The 17,292-nt window shown below is 49.1% G+C and overlaps 1 protein-coding gene across 1 annotated transcript in view; it reads right to left on the bottom strand.

Annotated features, from left to right (window-relative positions):
- The window catches only part of LOC135533405 (ryanodine receptor 2-like), a gene marked incomplete at its 3' end in the record, with an annotated part of 58,435 nt that extends 47,289 nt beyond the window's left edge, over nucleotides 1-11,146 (bottom strand). Inside the window, exons 1-2 of the mRNA XM_064960740.1 lie at nucleotides 11,128-11,146; nucleotides 7,346-7,499 (exon numbers count right to left, since the gene is read on the bottom strand). Of these exons, the coding sequence (XP_064816812.1) occupies nucleotides 7,346-7,499; nucleotides 11,128-11,146 (173 nt within the window). The remainder of the gene's footprint in view (nucleotides 1-7,345; nucleotides 7,500-11,127) is intronic.
- Nucleotides 11,147-17,292: the final 6,146 nt, after the last annotated feature.

The raw sequence follows: 17,292 nt of genomic DNA, 5'->3' as shown, positions 1-17,292 counted from the left end.
GGGTTTAACAGGTTCAGTAGGTCCATACCAGGAGGGTTTAACAGGTTCAGTAGGTCCATACCAGGAGGGTTTAACAGGTCCATACCAGGAGGGTTTAACTGGTTCATACCAGGAGGGTTTAACAGGTCCAGTAGGTCCATACCAGGAGGGTTTAACAGGTTCAGTAGGTCCATACCAGGAGGGTTTAACAGGTCCATACCAGGAGGGTTTAACAGGTTCATACCAGGAGGGTTTAACAGGTCCAGTAGGTCCATACCAGGAGGGTTTAACAGGTTCAGGAGGTCCATACCAGGAGGGTTTAACAGGTTCAGTAGGTCCATACCAGGAGGGTTTAACAGGTCCATACCAGGAGGGTTTAACAGGTCCATACCAGGAGGGTTGAACAGGTCCATACCAGGAGGGTTGAACAGGTTCAGTAGGTCCATACCAGGAGGGTTTAACAGGTTCAGTAGGTCCATACCAGGAGGGTTTAACAGGTTCAGTAGGTCCATACCAGGAGGGTTTAACAGGTCCATACCAGGAGGGTTTAACAGGTCCATACCAGGAGGGTTTAACAGGTCCATACCAGGAGGGTTTAACAGGTTCAGTAGGTCCATACCAGGAGGGTTTAACAGGTTCAGTAGGTCCATACCAGGAGGGTTTAACAGGTTCAGTAGGTCCATACCAGGAGGGTTTAACAGGTTCAGTAGGTCCATACCAGGAGGGTTTAACAGGTTCAGTAGGTCCATACCAGGAGGGTTTAACAGGTCCATACCAGGAGGGTTGAACAGGTTCAGTAGGTCCATACCAGGAGGGTTTAACAGGTTCAGTAGGTCCATACCAGGAGGGTTTTACAGGTTCAGTAGGTCCATACCAGGAGGGTTTAACAGGTTCAGTAGGTCCATACCAGGAGGGTTTAACAGGTTCAGTAGGTCCATACCAGGAGGGTTTAACAGGTTCAGTAGGTCCATACCAGGAGGGTTTAACAGGTTCAGTAGGTCCATACCAGGAGGGTTTAACAGGTCCATACCAGGAGGGTTTAACAGGTCCATACCAGGAGGGTTGAACAGGTCCATACCAGGAGGGTTGAACAGGTTCAGTAGGTCCATACCAGGAGGGTTTAACAGGTTCAGTAGGTCCATACCAGGAGGGTTTAACAGGTTCAGTAGGTCCATACCAGGAGGGTTTAACAGGTCCATACCAGGAGGGTTTAACAGGTCCATACCAGGAGGGTTTAACAGGTCCATACCAGGAGGGTTTAACAGGTTCAGTAGGTCCATACCAGGAGGGTTTAACAGGTTCAGTAGGTCCATACCAGGAGGGTTTAACAGGTTCAGTAGGTCCATACCAGTAGGGTTTAACAGGTTCAGTAGGTCCATACCAGGAGGGTTTAACAGGTTCAGTAGGTCCATACCAGGAGGGTTTAACAGGTTCAGTAGGTCCATACCAGGAGGGTTTAACAGGTTCAGTAGGTCCATACCAGGAGGGTTTAACAGGTCCATACCAGGAGGGTTTAACAGGTCCATACCAGGAGGGTTTAACAGGTTCAATAGGTCCATACCAGGAGGGTTTAACAGTTTCAGTAGGTCCATACCAGGAGGGTTTAACAGGTTCAGTAGGTCCATACCAGGAGGGTTTAACAGGTTCAGTAGGTCCATACCAGGAGGGTTTAACAGGTTCAGTAGGTCCATACCAGGAGGGTTTAACAGGTCCATACCAGGAGGGTTTAACAGGTTCAGTAGGTCCATACCAGGAGGGGTTAACAGGTTCAGTAGGTCCATACCAGGAGGGTTGAACAGGTTCAGTAGGTCCATACCAGGAGGGTTTAACAGGTTCAGTAGGTCCATACCAGGAGGGGTTAACAGGTTCAGTAGGTCCATACCAGGAGGGTTTAACAGGTTCAGTAGGTTCATACCAGGAGGGTTTAACAGGTTCAGTAGGTCCATACCAGGAGTGTTTAACAGGTTCAGTAGGTCCATACCAGGAGGGTTTAACAGGTTCAGTAGGTCCATACCAGGAGGGTTTAACAGGTTCAGTAGGTCCATACCAGGAGGGTTTAACAGGTCCATACCAGGAGGGTTTAACTGGTTCATACCAGGAGGGTTTAACAGGTCCAGTAGGTCCATACCAGGAGGGTTTAACAGGTTCAGTAGGTCCATACCAGGAGGGTTTAACAGGTCCATACCAGGAGGGTTTAACAGGTTCATACCAGGAGGGTTTAACAGGTCCAGTAGGTCCATACCAGGAGGGTTTAACAGGTTCAGGAGGTCCATACCAGGAGGGTTTAACAGGTTCAGTAGGTCCATACCAGGAGGGTTTAACAGGTCCATACCAGGAGGGTTTAACAGGTCCATACCAGGAGGGTTGAACAGGTCCATACCAGGAGGGTTGAACAGGTTCAGTAGGTCCATACCAGGAGGGTTTAACAGGTTCAGTAGGTCCATACCAGGAGGGTTTAACAGGTTCAGTAGGTCCATACCAGGAGGGTTTAACAGGTCCATACCAGGAGGGTTTAACAGGTCCATACCAGGAGGGTTTAACAGGTCCATACCAGGAAGGTTTAACAGGTTCAGTAGGTCCATACCAGGAGGGTTTAACAGGTTCAGTAGGTCCATACCAGTAGGGTTTAACAGGTTCAGTAGGTCCATACCAGGAGGGTTTAACAGGTTCAGTAGGTCCATACCAGGAGGGTTTAACAGGTTCAGTAGGTCCATACCAGGAGGGTTTAACAGGTTCAGTAGGTCCATACCAGGAGGGTTTAACAGGTCCATACCAGGAGGGTTTAACAGGTTCAGTAGGTCCATACCAGGAGGGTTTAACAGGTTCAGTAGGTCCATACCAGGAGGGTTTAACAGGTTCAGTAGGTCCATACCAGGAGGGTTTAACAGGTTCAGTAGGTCCATACCAGGAGGGTTTAACAGGTTCAGTAGGTCCATACCAGGAGGGTTTAACAGGTTCAGTAGGTCCATACCAGGAGGGTTTAACAGGTTCAGTAGGTCCATACCAGGAGGGGTTAACGGGTTCAGTAGGTCCATACCAGGAGGGTTTAACAGGTTCAGTAGGTCCATACCAGGAGGGTTTAACAGGTTCAGTAGGTCCATACCAGGAGGGTTTAACAGGTTCAGTAGGTCCATACCAGGAGGGTTTAACAGGTCCATACCAGGAGGGTTTAACAGGTTCAGTAGGTCCATACCAGGAGGGTTTAACAGGTTCAGTAGGTCCATACCAGGAGGGTTTAACAGGTTCAATAGGTCCATACCAGGAGGGGTTAACAGGTTCAGTAGGTCCATCCCAGGAGGGTTTAACAGGTTCAATAGGTCCATACCAGGAGGGTTTAACAGGTTCAATAGGTCCATACCAGGAGGGGTTAACAGGTTCAGTAGGTCCATACCAGGAGGGTTTAACAGGTCCATACCAGGAGGGTTTAACAGGTCCATACCAGGAGGGTTTAACAGGTTCAATAGGTCCATACCAGGAGGGTTTAACAGTTTCAGTAGGTCCATACCAGGAGGGTTTAACAGGTTCAGTAGGTCCATACCAGGAGGGTTTAACAGGTTCAGTAGGTCCATACCAGGAGGGTTTAACAGGTTCAGTAGGTCCATACCAGGAGGGTTTAACAGGTCCATACCAGGAGGGTTTAACAGGTTCAGTAGGTCCATACCAGGAGGGGTTAACAGGTTCAGTAGGTCCATACCAGGAGGGTTGAACAGGTTCAGTAGGTCCATACCAGGAGGGGTTTAACAGGTTCAGTAGGTCCATACCAGGAGGGTTAACAGGTTCAGTAGGTCCATACCAGGAGGGTTTAACAGGTTCAGTAGGTTCATACCAGGAGGGTTTAACAGGTTCAGTAGGTCCATACCAGGAGTGTTTAACAGGTTCAGTAGGTCCATACCAGGAGGGTTTAACAGGTTCAGTAGGTCCATACCAGGAGGGTTTAACAGGTTCAGTAGGTCCATACCAGGAGGGTTTAACAGGTCCATACCAGGAGGGTTTAACTGGTTCATACCAGGAGGGTTTAACAGGTCCAGTAGGTCCATACCAGGAGGGTTTAACAGGTTCAGTAGGTCCATACCAGGAGGGTTTAACAGGTCCATACCAGGAGGGTTTAACAGGTTCATACCAGGAGGGTTTAACAGGTCCAGTAGGTCCATACCAGGAGGGTTTAACAGGTTCAGGAGGTCCATACCAGGAGGGTTTAACAGGTTCAGTAGGTCCATACCAGGAGGGTTTAACAGGTCCATACCAGGAGGTTTAACAGGTCCATACCAGGAGGGTTGAACAGGTCCATACCAGGAGGGTTGAACAGGTTCAGTAGGTCCATACCAGGAGGGTTTAACAGGTTCAGTAGGTCCATACCAGGAGGGTTTAACAGGTTCAGTAGGTCCATACCAGGAGGGTTTAACAGGTCCATACCAGGAGGGTTTAACAGGTCCATACCAGGAGGGTTTAACAGGTCCATACCAGGAAGGTTTAACAGGTTCAGTAGGTCCATACCAGGAGGTTTAACAGGTTCAGTAGGTCCATACCAGTAGGGTTTAACAGGTTCAGTAGGTCCATACCAGGAGGGTTTAACAGGTTCAGTAGGTCCATACCAGGAGGGTTTAACAGGTTCAGTAGGTCCATACCAGGAGGGTTTAACAGGTTCAGTAGGTCCATACCAGGAGGGTTTAACAGGTCCATACCAGGAGGGTTTAACAGGTTCAGTAGGTCCATACCAGGAGGTTTAACAGGTTCAGTAGGTCCATACCAGGAGGGTTTAACAGGTTCAGTAGGTCCATACCAGGAGGGTTTAACAGGTTCAGTAGGTCCATACCAGGAGGGTTTAACAGGTTCAGTAGGTCCATACCAGGAGGGTTTAACAGGTTCAGTAGGTCCATACCAGGAGGGTTTAACAGGTTCAGTAGGTCCATACCAGGAGGGTTAACAGGTTCAGTAGGTCCATACCAGGAGGGTTTAACAGGTTCAGTAGGTCCATACCAGGAGGGTTTAACAGGTTCAGTAGGTCCATACCAGGAGGTTTAACAGGTTCAGTAGGTCCATACCAGGAGGGGTTTAACAGGTCCATACCAGGAGGGTTTAACAGGTTCAGTAGGTCCATACCAGGAGGGTTTAACAGGTTCAGTAGGTCCATACCAGGAGGGTTTAACAGGTTCAATAGGTCCATACCAGGAGGGGTTAACAGGTTCAGTAGGTCCATCCCAGGAGGGTTTAACAGGTTCAATAGGTCCATACCAGGAGGGTTTAACAGGTTCAATAGGTCCATACCAGGAGGGGTTAACAGGTTCAGTAGGTCCATCCCAGGAGGGTTTAACAGGTTCAATAGGTCCATACCAGGAGGGTTTAACAGGTTCAATAGGTCCATACCAGGAGGGTTTAACAGGTCCATACCAGGAGGGTTTAACAGGTTCAGTAGGTCCATACCAGGAGGGTTTAACAGGTTCAGTAGGTCCATACCAGGAGGGTTTAACAGGTCCATACCAGGAGGGTTGAACGGGTTCAGTAGGTCCATACCAGAAGGGTTTAACAGGTTCAGTAGGTCCATACCAGGAGGGTTTAACAGGTTCAGTAGGTCCATACCAGGAGGGTTTAACAGGTCCATACCAGGAGGGTTGAACGGGTTCAGTAGGTCCATACCAGAAGGGTTTAACAGGTTCAGTAGGTCCATACCAGGAGGGTTTAACAGGTTCAGTAGGTCCATACCAGGAGGGATTAACAGGTTCAGTAGGTCCATACCAGGAGGGTTTAACAGGTTCAGTAGGTCCATACCAGGAGGGTTTAACAGGTTCAGTAGGTCCATACCAGGAGGGTTTAACAGGTCCATACCAGGAGGGTTTAACAGGTTCAGTAGGTCCATACCAGGAGGGTTTAACAGGTTCAGTAGGTCCATACCAGGAGGGTTGAACAGGTTCAGTAGGTCCATACCAGGAGGGTTTAACAGGTTCAGTAGGTCCATACCAGGATGGTTTAACAGGTTCAGTAGGTCCATACCAGGAGGGTTTAACAGGTTCAGGAGGTCCATACCAGGAGGGTTTAACAGGTTCAGTAGGTCCATACCAGGAGGTTTAACAGGTTCAGTAGGTCCATACCAGGAGGGTTTAACAGGTTCAGTAGGTCCATACCAGGAGGGTTTAACAGGTTCAGAAGGTCCATACCAGGAGGGTTTAACAGGTTCAATAGGTCCATACCAGGAGGGTTTAACAGGTTCAGTAGGTCCATACCAGGAGGGTTTAACAGGTTCAGTAGGTCCATACCAGGAGGGTTTAACAGGTTCAGTAGGTCCATACCAGGAGGGTTTAACAGGTTCAGTAGGTCCATACCAGGAGGGTTTAACAGGTTCAGTAGGTCCATACCAGGAGGGTTGAACAGGTTCAGTAGGTCCATACCAGGAGGGTTTAACAGGTTCAGTAGGTCCATACCAGGAGGGTTTAACAGGTTCAGTAGGTCCATACCAGGAGAGTTTAACAGGTTCAGTAGGTCCATACCAGGAGGGGTTAACAGGTTCAGTAGGTCCATACCAGGAGGGTTTAACAGGTTCAGTAGGTCCATACCAGGAGGGTTTAACAGGTTCAGTAGGTCCATACCAGGAGGGTTTAACAGGTCCATACCAGGAGGGTTTAACAGGTCCATACCAGGAGGGTTTAACAGGTTCAGTAGGTCCATACCAGGAGGGTTTAACAGGTTCAGTAGGTCCATACCAGGAGGGTTTAACGGGTTCAGTAGGTCCATACCAGGAGGGTTTAACGGGTTCAGTAGGTCCATACCAGGAGGGTTTAACAGGTCCATACCAGGAGGGTTGAACAGGTTCAGTAGGTCCATACCAGGAGGGTTGAACAGGTTCAGTAGGTCCATACCAGGAGGGTTTAACAGGTTCAGTAGGTCCATACCAGGAGGGTTTAACAGGTTCAGTAGGTCCATACCAGGAGGGTTTAACAGGTTCAGTAGGTCCATACCAGGAGGGTTTAACAGGTTCAGTAGGTTCATACCAGGAGGGTTTAACAGGTTCAGTAGGTCCATACCAGGAGGGTTTAACAGGTTCAGTAGGTCCATACCAGGTGGGGTTAACAGGTTCAGTAGGTCCATACCAGGAGGGTTTAACAGGTCCATACCATGAGGGTTTAACAGGTTCAGTAGGTCCATACCAGGAGGGTTTAACAGGTCCACACCAGGAGGGTTTAACAGGTTCAGTAGGTCCATACCAGGAGGGTTTAACAGGTTCAGTAGGTCCATACCAGGAGAGGTCAGGAGGTTCAGTTAGAAGAGTGTACACGTACATTTGGATTACATAACAACCTTCTATTTAACATCCAAAGGCACCACGACTTGAGACAATCCTTTCCGGATTGGTGCAATGCCTTTAACTTCCCACAGATCGTTTGGGGCAGAGGTTTTTTTTTTTTTCTTCTTCTTCTTCTTCTTCCTCTTCCTCTTCTTCTTCTTCTTCTTCTTCTTCTTCTTCTTCTTCTTCTTCTTCTTAACAAGGACAGAGGCTGCTGAAGTGTGTTTAACGATGACAGGAGGTCCTGAGCGAGAGAGAGCTGAAACTGATCCTCTGGAGGAATGTATATTTCAGGCTGCTGAGAGCTCATTCTGTCCCATCCATATATCTCTCTCCCTTCATCCATATCTCTCTCCCTTCATCCATATATCTCTCTCCCTTCATCCATATATCTCTCTCCCTTCATCCATATATCTCTCTCCCTTCATCCATATATCTCTCTCCCTTCATCCATATATCTCTCTCCTTCATCCATATCTCTCTCTCTCTCTCTCCCTCTCTTCATCCATCTCTCCCTTCATCCATATATCTCTCTCCCTTCATCCATATATCTCTCTCCCTTCATCCATATATCTCTCTCCCTTCATCCATATATCTCTCTCCTTCATCCATATCTCTCTCTCTTCTCTCTCTCTCTCCCTCTCTTCATCCATCTATCTCCCTTCATCCATATCTCTCTCTCTCTCTCTCTCCCTCCCTAAAGAGTTTAACTACCTACTCTGTTCTCTTCTTTGAAGCAGAACAGTGGATGCCCTACTTTGAAGGTAAGCCCACACACTTCTGCATCCAAGGAATATGCACACACACGCACGCACGCACGCACGCGCGCACGCACACACACACACACACACACACACACACACACACACACACACACACACACACACACACACACACACACACACACACACACACACACACACACACACACACACACACACACACACACACACACACACACACAAACATTACACTTTGGGTAAAAGCCGACTTTTATTTCTCTGTGTGAGAGCAGCTCTCCTAGAGCCCTTCATCCCAGCATGCTCTGCTGCATTGACATCCTATCAAACACCAGAGGATCGATGATGTTTACCCTGCTATTTACTGACAGTCCTGACCACACTGACAGTCCTGACCACACTGACAGTCCTGACCACACTGACAGTCCTGACCACACTGACAGTCCTGACCACACTGACAGTCCTGACCACACTGACAGTCCTGACCACACTGACAGGCTATACTGTGATGGTCTGTCAAACCAGGCTATACTGTGATGGTCTGTTCAACCAGGCTATACTGTGATGGTCTGCTCAACCAGGCTAAACTGTGATGGTCTGTTAAACCAGGCTATACTGTGATGGTCTGTTAAACCAGGCTATACTGTGATGGTCTGTTCAACCAGGCTATACTGTGATGGTCTGTTAAACCAGGCTATACTGTGATGGTCTGTTAAACCAGGCTATAATGTGATGGTCTGTTAAACCAGGCTATACTGTGATGGTCTGCTCAACCAGGCTATACTGTGATGGTCTGCTCAACCAGGCTAAACTGTGATGGTCTGTTAAACCAGGCTATACTGTGATGGTCTGCTCAACCAGGCTAAACTGTGATGGTCTGCTCAACCAGGCTATACTGTGATGGTCTGCTCAACCAGGCTAAACTGTGATGGTCTGTTCAACCAGGCTATACTGTGATGGTCTGTTCAACCAGGCTATAATGTGATGGTCTGTTAAACCAGGCTATAATGTGATGGTCTAGTTAAACCAGGCTATAATGTGATGGTCTGTTAAACCAGGCTATAATGTGATGGTCTTGTTAAACTATAGTTGCTGTAACTGTACAGTGGTAGCCAAAAGTTTTGAGAATGACACAAATATTCATTTCCAGAAAGTTTTCTGCTTCAGTGTCTTTATATATTTTTGTCAGATGTTACTATGGAACACTGAAGTACAATTACAAGCATTTCATGAGTGTCAAAGGCTTTTATTGACAATTACATGAAGTTGATGCAAAGAGTCAATATTTGCAGTGTTGACCCTTCTTTTTCAAGACCTCTGCAATCCACCCTGGTATGCTGTCAATTAACCTCTGGGCCAAATACTGACTGATTCTTGCATAATTAATGCTTGGAGTTTGTCAGAATTTGTGGGGTTTTGTTTGTCCACCTGCCTCTTGATGATTGACCACAAGTTCTCAATGGGATTAAGGTCTGGGGAGTTTCCTGGCCATGGACCCAAAATATCTTTGTTTTGTTCCCCGAGCCACTTAGTTATCACTATTGCCTTATGGCAAGGTGCTCCATCATGCTGGAAAAGGCATTGTTTGTCACCAAACTGTTCCTGGATGGTTGGGAGAAGTTGCTCTCGGAGGATGTGTTGGTACCATTCTTTATTCATGGCTGTGTTCTTAGGCAAAATTGTGAGCCCTCTCCCTTGGCTGAGAAGCAACCCCACACATGAATGGTCTCAGGATGCTTTACTGTTGGCATGACACAGGACTGATGGCAGCGCTCACCTTGTCTTCTCCGGACAAGCTTTTTTCCGGATGCCCCAAACAATCGGAAAGGGGATTCATCAGAGAAAATTACTTTACCCCAGTCCTCAGCAGTCCAATCCCTGGACCTTTTACAGAATATCAGTCTGTCCCTGATGTTTTTCCTGGAGAGAAGTGGCTTCTTTGCTGCCCTTCTTGACACCAGGCCATTCTCCAAAAGTTTTTGCCTCACTGTGCGTGCAGATGCACTCACACCTGCCTGCTGCCATTCCTGAGCAAGCTCTGTACTGGTGGTGCCCCGATCCCACAGCTGAATCCACTTTAGGAGATGGTCCTGGCGCTTGCTGGACTTTCTTGGGCGCCCTGAAGCCTTCTTCACAACAATTGAACCGCTCTCCTTGAAGTTCTTGATGATCCGATAAATGGTTGATTTAGGTGCAATCTTACTGGCAACAATATCCTTGCCTGTGAAGCCCTTTTTGTGCAAAGCAATGATGACGGCACGCGTTTCCTTGCAGGTAACCATGGTTGACAGAGGAAGAACAATGATTCCAAGCACCACCCTCCTTTTGAAGCTTCCAGTCTGTATTTCGAACTCAATCAGCATGACAGAGTGGTCTCCAGCCTTGTGCTCGTCAACACTCACACCTGTGTTAACGAGAGAGTCACTGACATTATGTCAGCTGGTCCTTTTGTGGCAGGGCTGAAATCCAGTGGAAATGTTTTTGGGGGATTCAGTTCAATTGCATGGCAAACAGTGACTTTGCAATTAATTGCAATTCATCTGATCAGTCTTCATAACATTCTGGAGTACATGCAAATTGCCATCATACAAACTGAGGCAGCAGACTTTGTGAAAATTCACATTTGTGTCATTCTCAAAACTTTTGGCCACCACTGTAGATCAGTTGGACAGCAGGTAACAGTCTATAGATACACAGAGGATTATAAATTATATGGTAAAGGATATTTAAAGGACTAGCGTCTGTCATCATAAATGAAGGATATCTCCCAGTCAACCACGTACCTGGGCTGCTCCCCCCCCCCCCCCCAACGTCTGTGATCATAGATGAAGGATATCTCCCAGTCAACCACGTACCTGCGCTGCTCCTCCCCCCAACGTCTGTGAAGGATATCTCCCAGTCAACCACGTACCTGCGCTGCTCCTCCCCAACGTCTGTGAAGGATATCTCCCAGTCAACCACGTACCTGCGCTGCTCCTCCCCCAACGTCTGTGAAGGATATCTCCCAGTCAACCACGTACCTGCGCTGCTCCTCCCCCCAACGTCTGTGAAGGATATCTCCCAGTCAACCACGTACCTGCGCTGCTCCTCCCCCCAACGTCTGTGAAGGATATCTCCCAGTCAACCACGTACCTGCGCTGCTCCTCCCCATGTTCTCCCGACGGCACTGTCAGACATTCATCCATGTGACCATGGAGCAGCCTCAGCACGTCCCCACCGATCATGAACCCTGCAGGGGGAGAGAGGAGAGGCATTAGAGAGGAACCCTGCAGCTGGAGAGAGGAGAGGAACCCTGCAGGGGGAGAGAGGAGAGGCATTAGAGAGGAACCCTGCAGGGGGAGAGAGGAGAGGGACCCTGCAGGGGGAGAGAGGAGAGGCATTAGAGAGGAACCCTGCAGGGGGAGAGGAGAGGCATTAGAGAGGAACCCTGCAGGGGGAGAGGAGAGGAACCCTGCAGGGGGAGAGAGGAGAGGCATTAGAGAAGAACCCTGCAGGGAGAGAGAGGAGAGGCATTAGAGAGGAACCCTGCAGGGGGAGAGAGGAGAGGAACCCTGCAGGGAGAGAGAGGAGAGGCATTAGAGAGGAACCCTGCAGGGGGAGAGAGGAGAGGAACCCTGCAGGGGGAGAGAGGAGAGGCATTAGAGAGGAACCCTGCAGGGAGAGAGAGGAGAGGCATTAGAGAGGAACCCTGCAGGGGGAGAGAGGAGAGGAACCCTGCAGGGAGAGAGAGGAGAGGCATTAGAGAGGAACCCTGCAGCTGGAGAGAGGAGAGGAACCCTGCAGGGGGAGAGAGGAGAGGCATTAGAGAGGAACCCTGCAGGGGGAGAGAGGAGAGGCATTAGAGAGGAACCCTGCAGCTGGAGAGAGGAGAGGAACCCTGCAGGGGGAGAGAGGAGAGGCATTAGAGAGGAACCCTGCAGGGGGAGAGAGGAGAGGCATTAGAGAGGAACCCTGCAGGGGGAGAGAGGAGAGGCATTAGAGAGGAACCCTGCAGGGAGAGAGGAGAGGCATTAGAGAGGAACCCTGCAGGGGGAGAGAGGAGAGGAACCCTGCAGGGAGAGAGAGGAGAGGCATTAGAGAGGAACCCTGCAGGGGGAGAGAGGAGAGGCATTAGAGAGGAACCCTGCAGGGGGAGAGAGGAGAGGCATTAGAGAGGAACACTGCAGCTGGAGAGAGGAGAGGCATTAGAGAGGAACCCTGCAGGGAGAGAGAGGAGAGGCATTAGAGAGGAACCCTGCAGGGGGAGAGAGGAGAGGCATTAGAGAGGAACCCTGCAGGGGGAGAGAGGAGAGGCATTAGAGAGGAACCCTGCAGGGGGAGAGAGGAGAGGCATTAGAGAGGAACCCTGCAGGGGGAGAGAGGAGAGGAACCCTGCAGCTGGAGAGAGGAGAGGCATTAGAGAGGAACCCTGCAGCTGGAGAGAGGACTGGTTAGCCTCTGGACCAGACAGCGGGAAGCCTCTGTCCCAGACATGACATTAGATAAGATCAATGTGCAGGGACATCAGCGATCAGTGATGAATTTGTGTGGTTTCTATGATTGTGTTTTTTATTCCTGTTTTGCATTTCGTATTTGATGTGTTTATCTTTCATTTGTAGAAGAGATCTTGGTCTCGACATGAAACCATGTCAAAATAAAGGTTCAGTCAAGTAACTAAATAAAACACATTTCTAGGGGAGTTTTTCCTAGCCACCGTGCTTCTACATCTGCATTGCTTGCTGTTTGGGATTTTAGGCTGGGTTTCTGTACAGCACTTAGAGATATCAGCTGACGTAAGAAGGGCTTTATAAATACATTTGATTTGATGACATCGCATTTCACTGCTATAAGCCCTTGTATGAATCATCAGTTGGAGGGAGGATGTCAATCCAGTTGGTTGTCTTGTCAGTTCATCTTTTCTCAGGGGCTTTGGATACAATGTCCCCCTGTTTGTTAAACAATCTTTGTTTTTATGATCCCCTATTAGCTTCTACAGTAGCATCATTCCTGTTAGAATGATCCCCATTAGCTTTTACAGTAGCATCATTCCTGTTAGAATGATCCCCATTAGCTATTACAGTAGCATCATTCCTGTTAGAATGATCCCCATTAGCTATTACAGTAGCATCATTTTACAGTAGCATCATTCCTGTTAGAATGATCCCCATTAGCTTTTACAGTAGCATCATTCCTGTTAGAATGATCCCCATTAGCTTGTACAGTAGCATCATTCCTGTTAGAATGATCCCCATTAGCTTTTACAGTAGCATCATTCCTGTTAGAATGATCCCCATTAGCTTTTACAGTAGCATCATTTTACAGTAGCATCATTTTACAGTAGCATCATTCCTGTTTATATGATCCCCATTAGCTTTTACAGTAGCATCATTTTACAGTAGCATCATTCCTGTTTATATGATCCCCATTAGCTATTACAGTAGCATCATTTTACAGTAGCATCATTCCTGTTTATATGATCCCCATTAGCTTTTACAGTAGCATCATTCCTGTTAGAATGATCCCCATTAGCTTGTACAGTAGCATCATTCCTGTTAGAATGATCCCCATTAGCTTGTACAGTAGCATCATTCCTGTTTATATGACCCCATTAGCTTTTACAGTAGCATCATTTTACAGTAGCATCATTCCTGTTAGAATGATCCCCATTAGCTTTTACAGTAGCATCATTTTACAGTAGCATCATTCCTGTTTACATGACCCCCATGAGCTTTTACAGTAGCATCATTTTACAGTAGCATCATTCCTGTTTACATGACCCCCATGAGCTTTTACAGTAGCATCATTTTACAGTAGCATCATTCCTGTTAGAATGATCCCCATTAGCTTGTACAGTAGCATCATTCCTGTTTATATGATCCCCATTAGCTTGTACAGTAGCATCATTTTACAGTAGCATCATTCCTGTTTACATGACGCCCATGAGCTTTTACAGTAGCATCATTTTACAGTAGCATCATTCCTGTTTATATGATCCCCATTAGCTTTTACAGTAGCATCATTCCTGTTTATATGACCCCCATTAGCTATTACAGTAGCATCATTTTACAGTAGCATCATTCCTGTTAGAATGATCCCCATTAGCTTGTACAGTAGCATCATTCCTGTTTATATGATCCCCATTAGCTTGTACAGTAGCATCATTTTACAGTAGCATCATTCCTGTTTACATGACGCCCATGAGCTTTTACAGTAGCATCATTTTACAGTAGCATCATTCCTGTTTATATGATCCCCATTAGCTTTTACAGTAGCATCATTTTACAGTAGCATCATTTTACAGTAGCATCATTCCTGTTTACATGACCCCCATTAGTTTTTACAGTAGCACCATGTTTGTTTAGGCCCTTTATGGGTGTCAGTCCAGAGCATCCCTCCATTAATCCTGGAGAAGTCTCAATCTGAGGCAGAGACAGACACCTACCTTGGAACATTGTGTGTAGGTGTCTGTGACCTACCTTGGGCCACCTCGCTGCCCGAGCAGACGGTCGCCACGCTCCAGAGGGTCTGCTGGAAGGCTGCGTCCACGTGCAGGCTGTCGTTACCGTAAGACAGGTGCTGCAGGGAGAAGGAGGAAACAAAACACTGCTGAGTGGTATGGCAGGAGGGTTAGGGTGGAGTGGTATGATAGGAGGGTTAGGGTGGAGTGGTAAACAGGAGGGTTAGGGTGGAGTGGTATGATAGGAGGGTTAGGGGGGAGTGGTATGATAGGAGGGTTAGGGGGGAGTGGTATGATAGGAGGGTTAGGGTGGAGTGGTATGATAGGAGGGTTAGGGTGGGAGTGGGTGTGATAGGAGGGTTAGGGTGGAGTGGTATGGTAGGAGGGTTAGGGTGGAGTGGTATGGTAGGAGGGTTAGGGTGGAGGGTATGACAGGAGGGTTAGGGTGGAGTGGTATGATAGGAGGGTTAGGGGGGAGTGGTATGATAGGAGGGTTAGGGTGGAGTGGTATGATAGGAGGGTTAGGGTGGAGTGGTGTGATAGGAGGGTTAGGGTGGAGTGGTATGGTAGGAGGGTTAGGGTGGAGGAGTGGTATGGTAGGAGGGTTAGGGGGAGTGGAGTGGTATGGTAGGAGGGTTAGGGGGAGTGGTATGATAGGGAGGGTTAGGTGGAGTGGTATGGTAGGAGGGTTAGGGGGAGTGGTATGATAGGAGGGTTAGGGTGGAGTGGTATGACAGGAGGGTTAGGGTGGGGTGGTATGGTAGGAGGGTTAGGGGGGAGTGGTATGATAGGAGGGTTAGGGTGGAGTGGTATGGTAGGGGAGGGTTAGGTGGAGTGGTATGACAGGAGGTTTAGGGGGAGTGGTATGATAGGAGGGTTAGGGTGGAGTGGTATGGTAGGAGGGTTAGGGTGGAGTGGAGTGGTATGGTAGGAGGGTTAGGGGGAGTGGTATGATAGGAGGGTTAGGGTGGAGTGGTATGGTAGGAGGGTTAGGGGGAGTGGTATGGTAGGAGGGTTAGGGGGAGTGGTATGGTAGGAGGGTTAGGGTGGGAGTGGGTGTGATAGGAGGGTTAGGGTGGAGTGGAGTGGTATGGTAGGAGGGTTAGGGGGAGTGGTATGATAGGAGGGTTAGGGTGGAGTGGTATGGTAGGAGGGTTAGGGGGAGTGGTATGGCAGGAGGGTTAGGGTGGAGTGGTATGGCAGGAGGGTTAGGGTGAGTGGTATGACAGGAGGGTTGGGGTGGAGTGGTATGGTAGGAGGGTTAGGGGGAGTGGTATGGTAGGAGGGTTAGGTGGGAGTGGTGTGATAGGAGGGTTAGGGTGGAGTGGAGTGGTATGGTAGGAGGGTTAGGGGGGAGTGGTATGATAGGAGGGTTAGGGTGGAGTGGTATGGTAGGAGGGTTAGGGGGGAGTGGTATGGCAGGAGGGTTAGGGTGGAGTGGTATGGCAGGAGGGTTAGGGTGGAGTGGTATGACAGGAGGGTTAGGGTGGAGTGGTATGGCAGGAGGGTTAGGGTGGAGTGGTATGATAGGAGGGTTAGGGGGGAGTGGTATGGCAGGAGGGTTAGGGTGGAGTGGTATGATAGGAGGGTTAGGGGGAGTGGTATGATAGGAGGGTTGGGGTGGAGTGGTATGGTAGGAGGGTTAGGGTGGAGTGGTATGATAGGAGGGTTAGGGTGGAGTGGTATGACAGGAGGGTTAGGGTGGAGTGGTATGACAGGAGGGTTAGGGGTGGAGTGGTATGGCAGGAGGGTTAGGGTGGAGTGGTATGATAGGAGGGTTAGGGTGGGAGTGGTATGGCAGGAGGGTTAGGGTGGAGTGGTATGGCAGGAGGGTTAGGTGGAGTGGTATGATAGGAGGGTTAGGGGGAGTGGTATGATAGGAGGGTTGGGGTGGAGTGGTATGGTAGGAGGGTTAGGGTGGAGTGGTATGATAGGGGGGGGTTAGGGTGGAGTGGTGTGACAGGAGGGTTAGGGTGGAGTGGTATGATAGGAGGGTTAGGGGTGGAGTGGTATGGTAGGAGGGTTAGGTGGAGTGGTATGATAGGAGGGTTAGGTGGAGTGGTATGACAGGAGGGTTAGGGTGGGAGTGGTATGATAGGAGGGTTAGGGTGGAGTGGTGTGACAGGAGGGTTAGGGTGGAGTGGTGTGACAGGAGGGTTAGGGTGGAGTGGTATGGTAGGAGGGTTAGGGTGGAGTGGTATGATAGGAGGTTGGGGTGGAGTGGTATGATAGGAGGGTTGGGGTGGAGTGGTATGATAGGGAGGGTTGGGGTGGAGTGGTATGATAGGAGGGTTGGGGTGGAGTGGTATGATAGGAGGGTTAGGGTGGAGTGGTGTGACAGGAGGGTTAGGGGTGGGAGTGGTACGACAGGAGGGTTAGGGTGGAGTGGTATGATAGGAGGGTTGGGGTGGAGTGGTATGATAGGAGGGTTGGGGTGGAGTGGTATGATAGGGAGGGTTAGGGTGGAGTGGTGTGACAGGAGGGTTAGGGTGGAGTGGTACGACAGGGAGGGTTAGGTGGAGTGGTATGATAGGAGGTTAGGGTGGAGTGGTATGATAGGAGGGTTAGGGTGGAGTGGTATGATAGGGAGGGTTAGGGTGGAGTGGTATGATAGGAGGGTTGGGGTGGGAGTGGTATGATAGGAGGGTTAGGGTGGAGTGGTGTGACAGGAGGGTTAGGGGTGGAGTGGTACGACAGGAGGGTTAGGGGGAGTGGTATGATAGGAGGGTTAGGGTGGAGTGGTATGATAGGAGGGTTAGGGGTGGAGTGGTACGACAGGAGGGTTAGGGTGGAGTGGTATGATAGGAGGGTTAGGGTGGAGTGGTATGACAGGAGGGTTAGGGGGGAGGGTACGACAGGGA

This window comes from Oncorhynchus masou, unplaced genomic scaffold, assembly GCF_036934945.1.
Source record: "Oncorhynchus masou masou isolate Uvic2021 unplaced genomic scaffold, UVic_Omas_1.1 unplaced_scaffold_2361, whole genome shotgun sequence".
Classification (NCBI taxonomy): domain Eukaryota; kingdom Metazoa; phylum Chordata; class Actinopteri; order Salmoniformes; family Salmonidae; genus Oncorhynchus; species Oncorhynchus masou.
The sequence above is the reverse complement of the archived record's forward strand: the minus strand, read 5'-3'. Positions and strand labels throughout refer to the sequence as shown.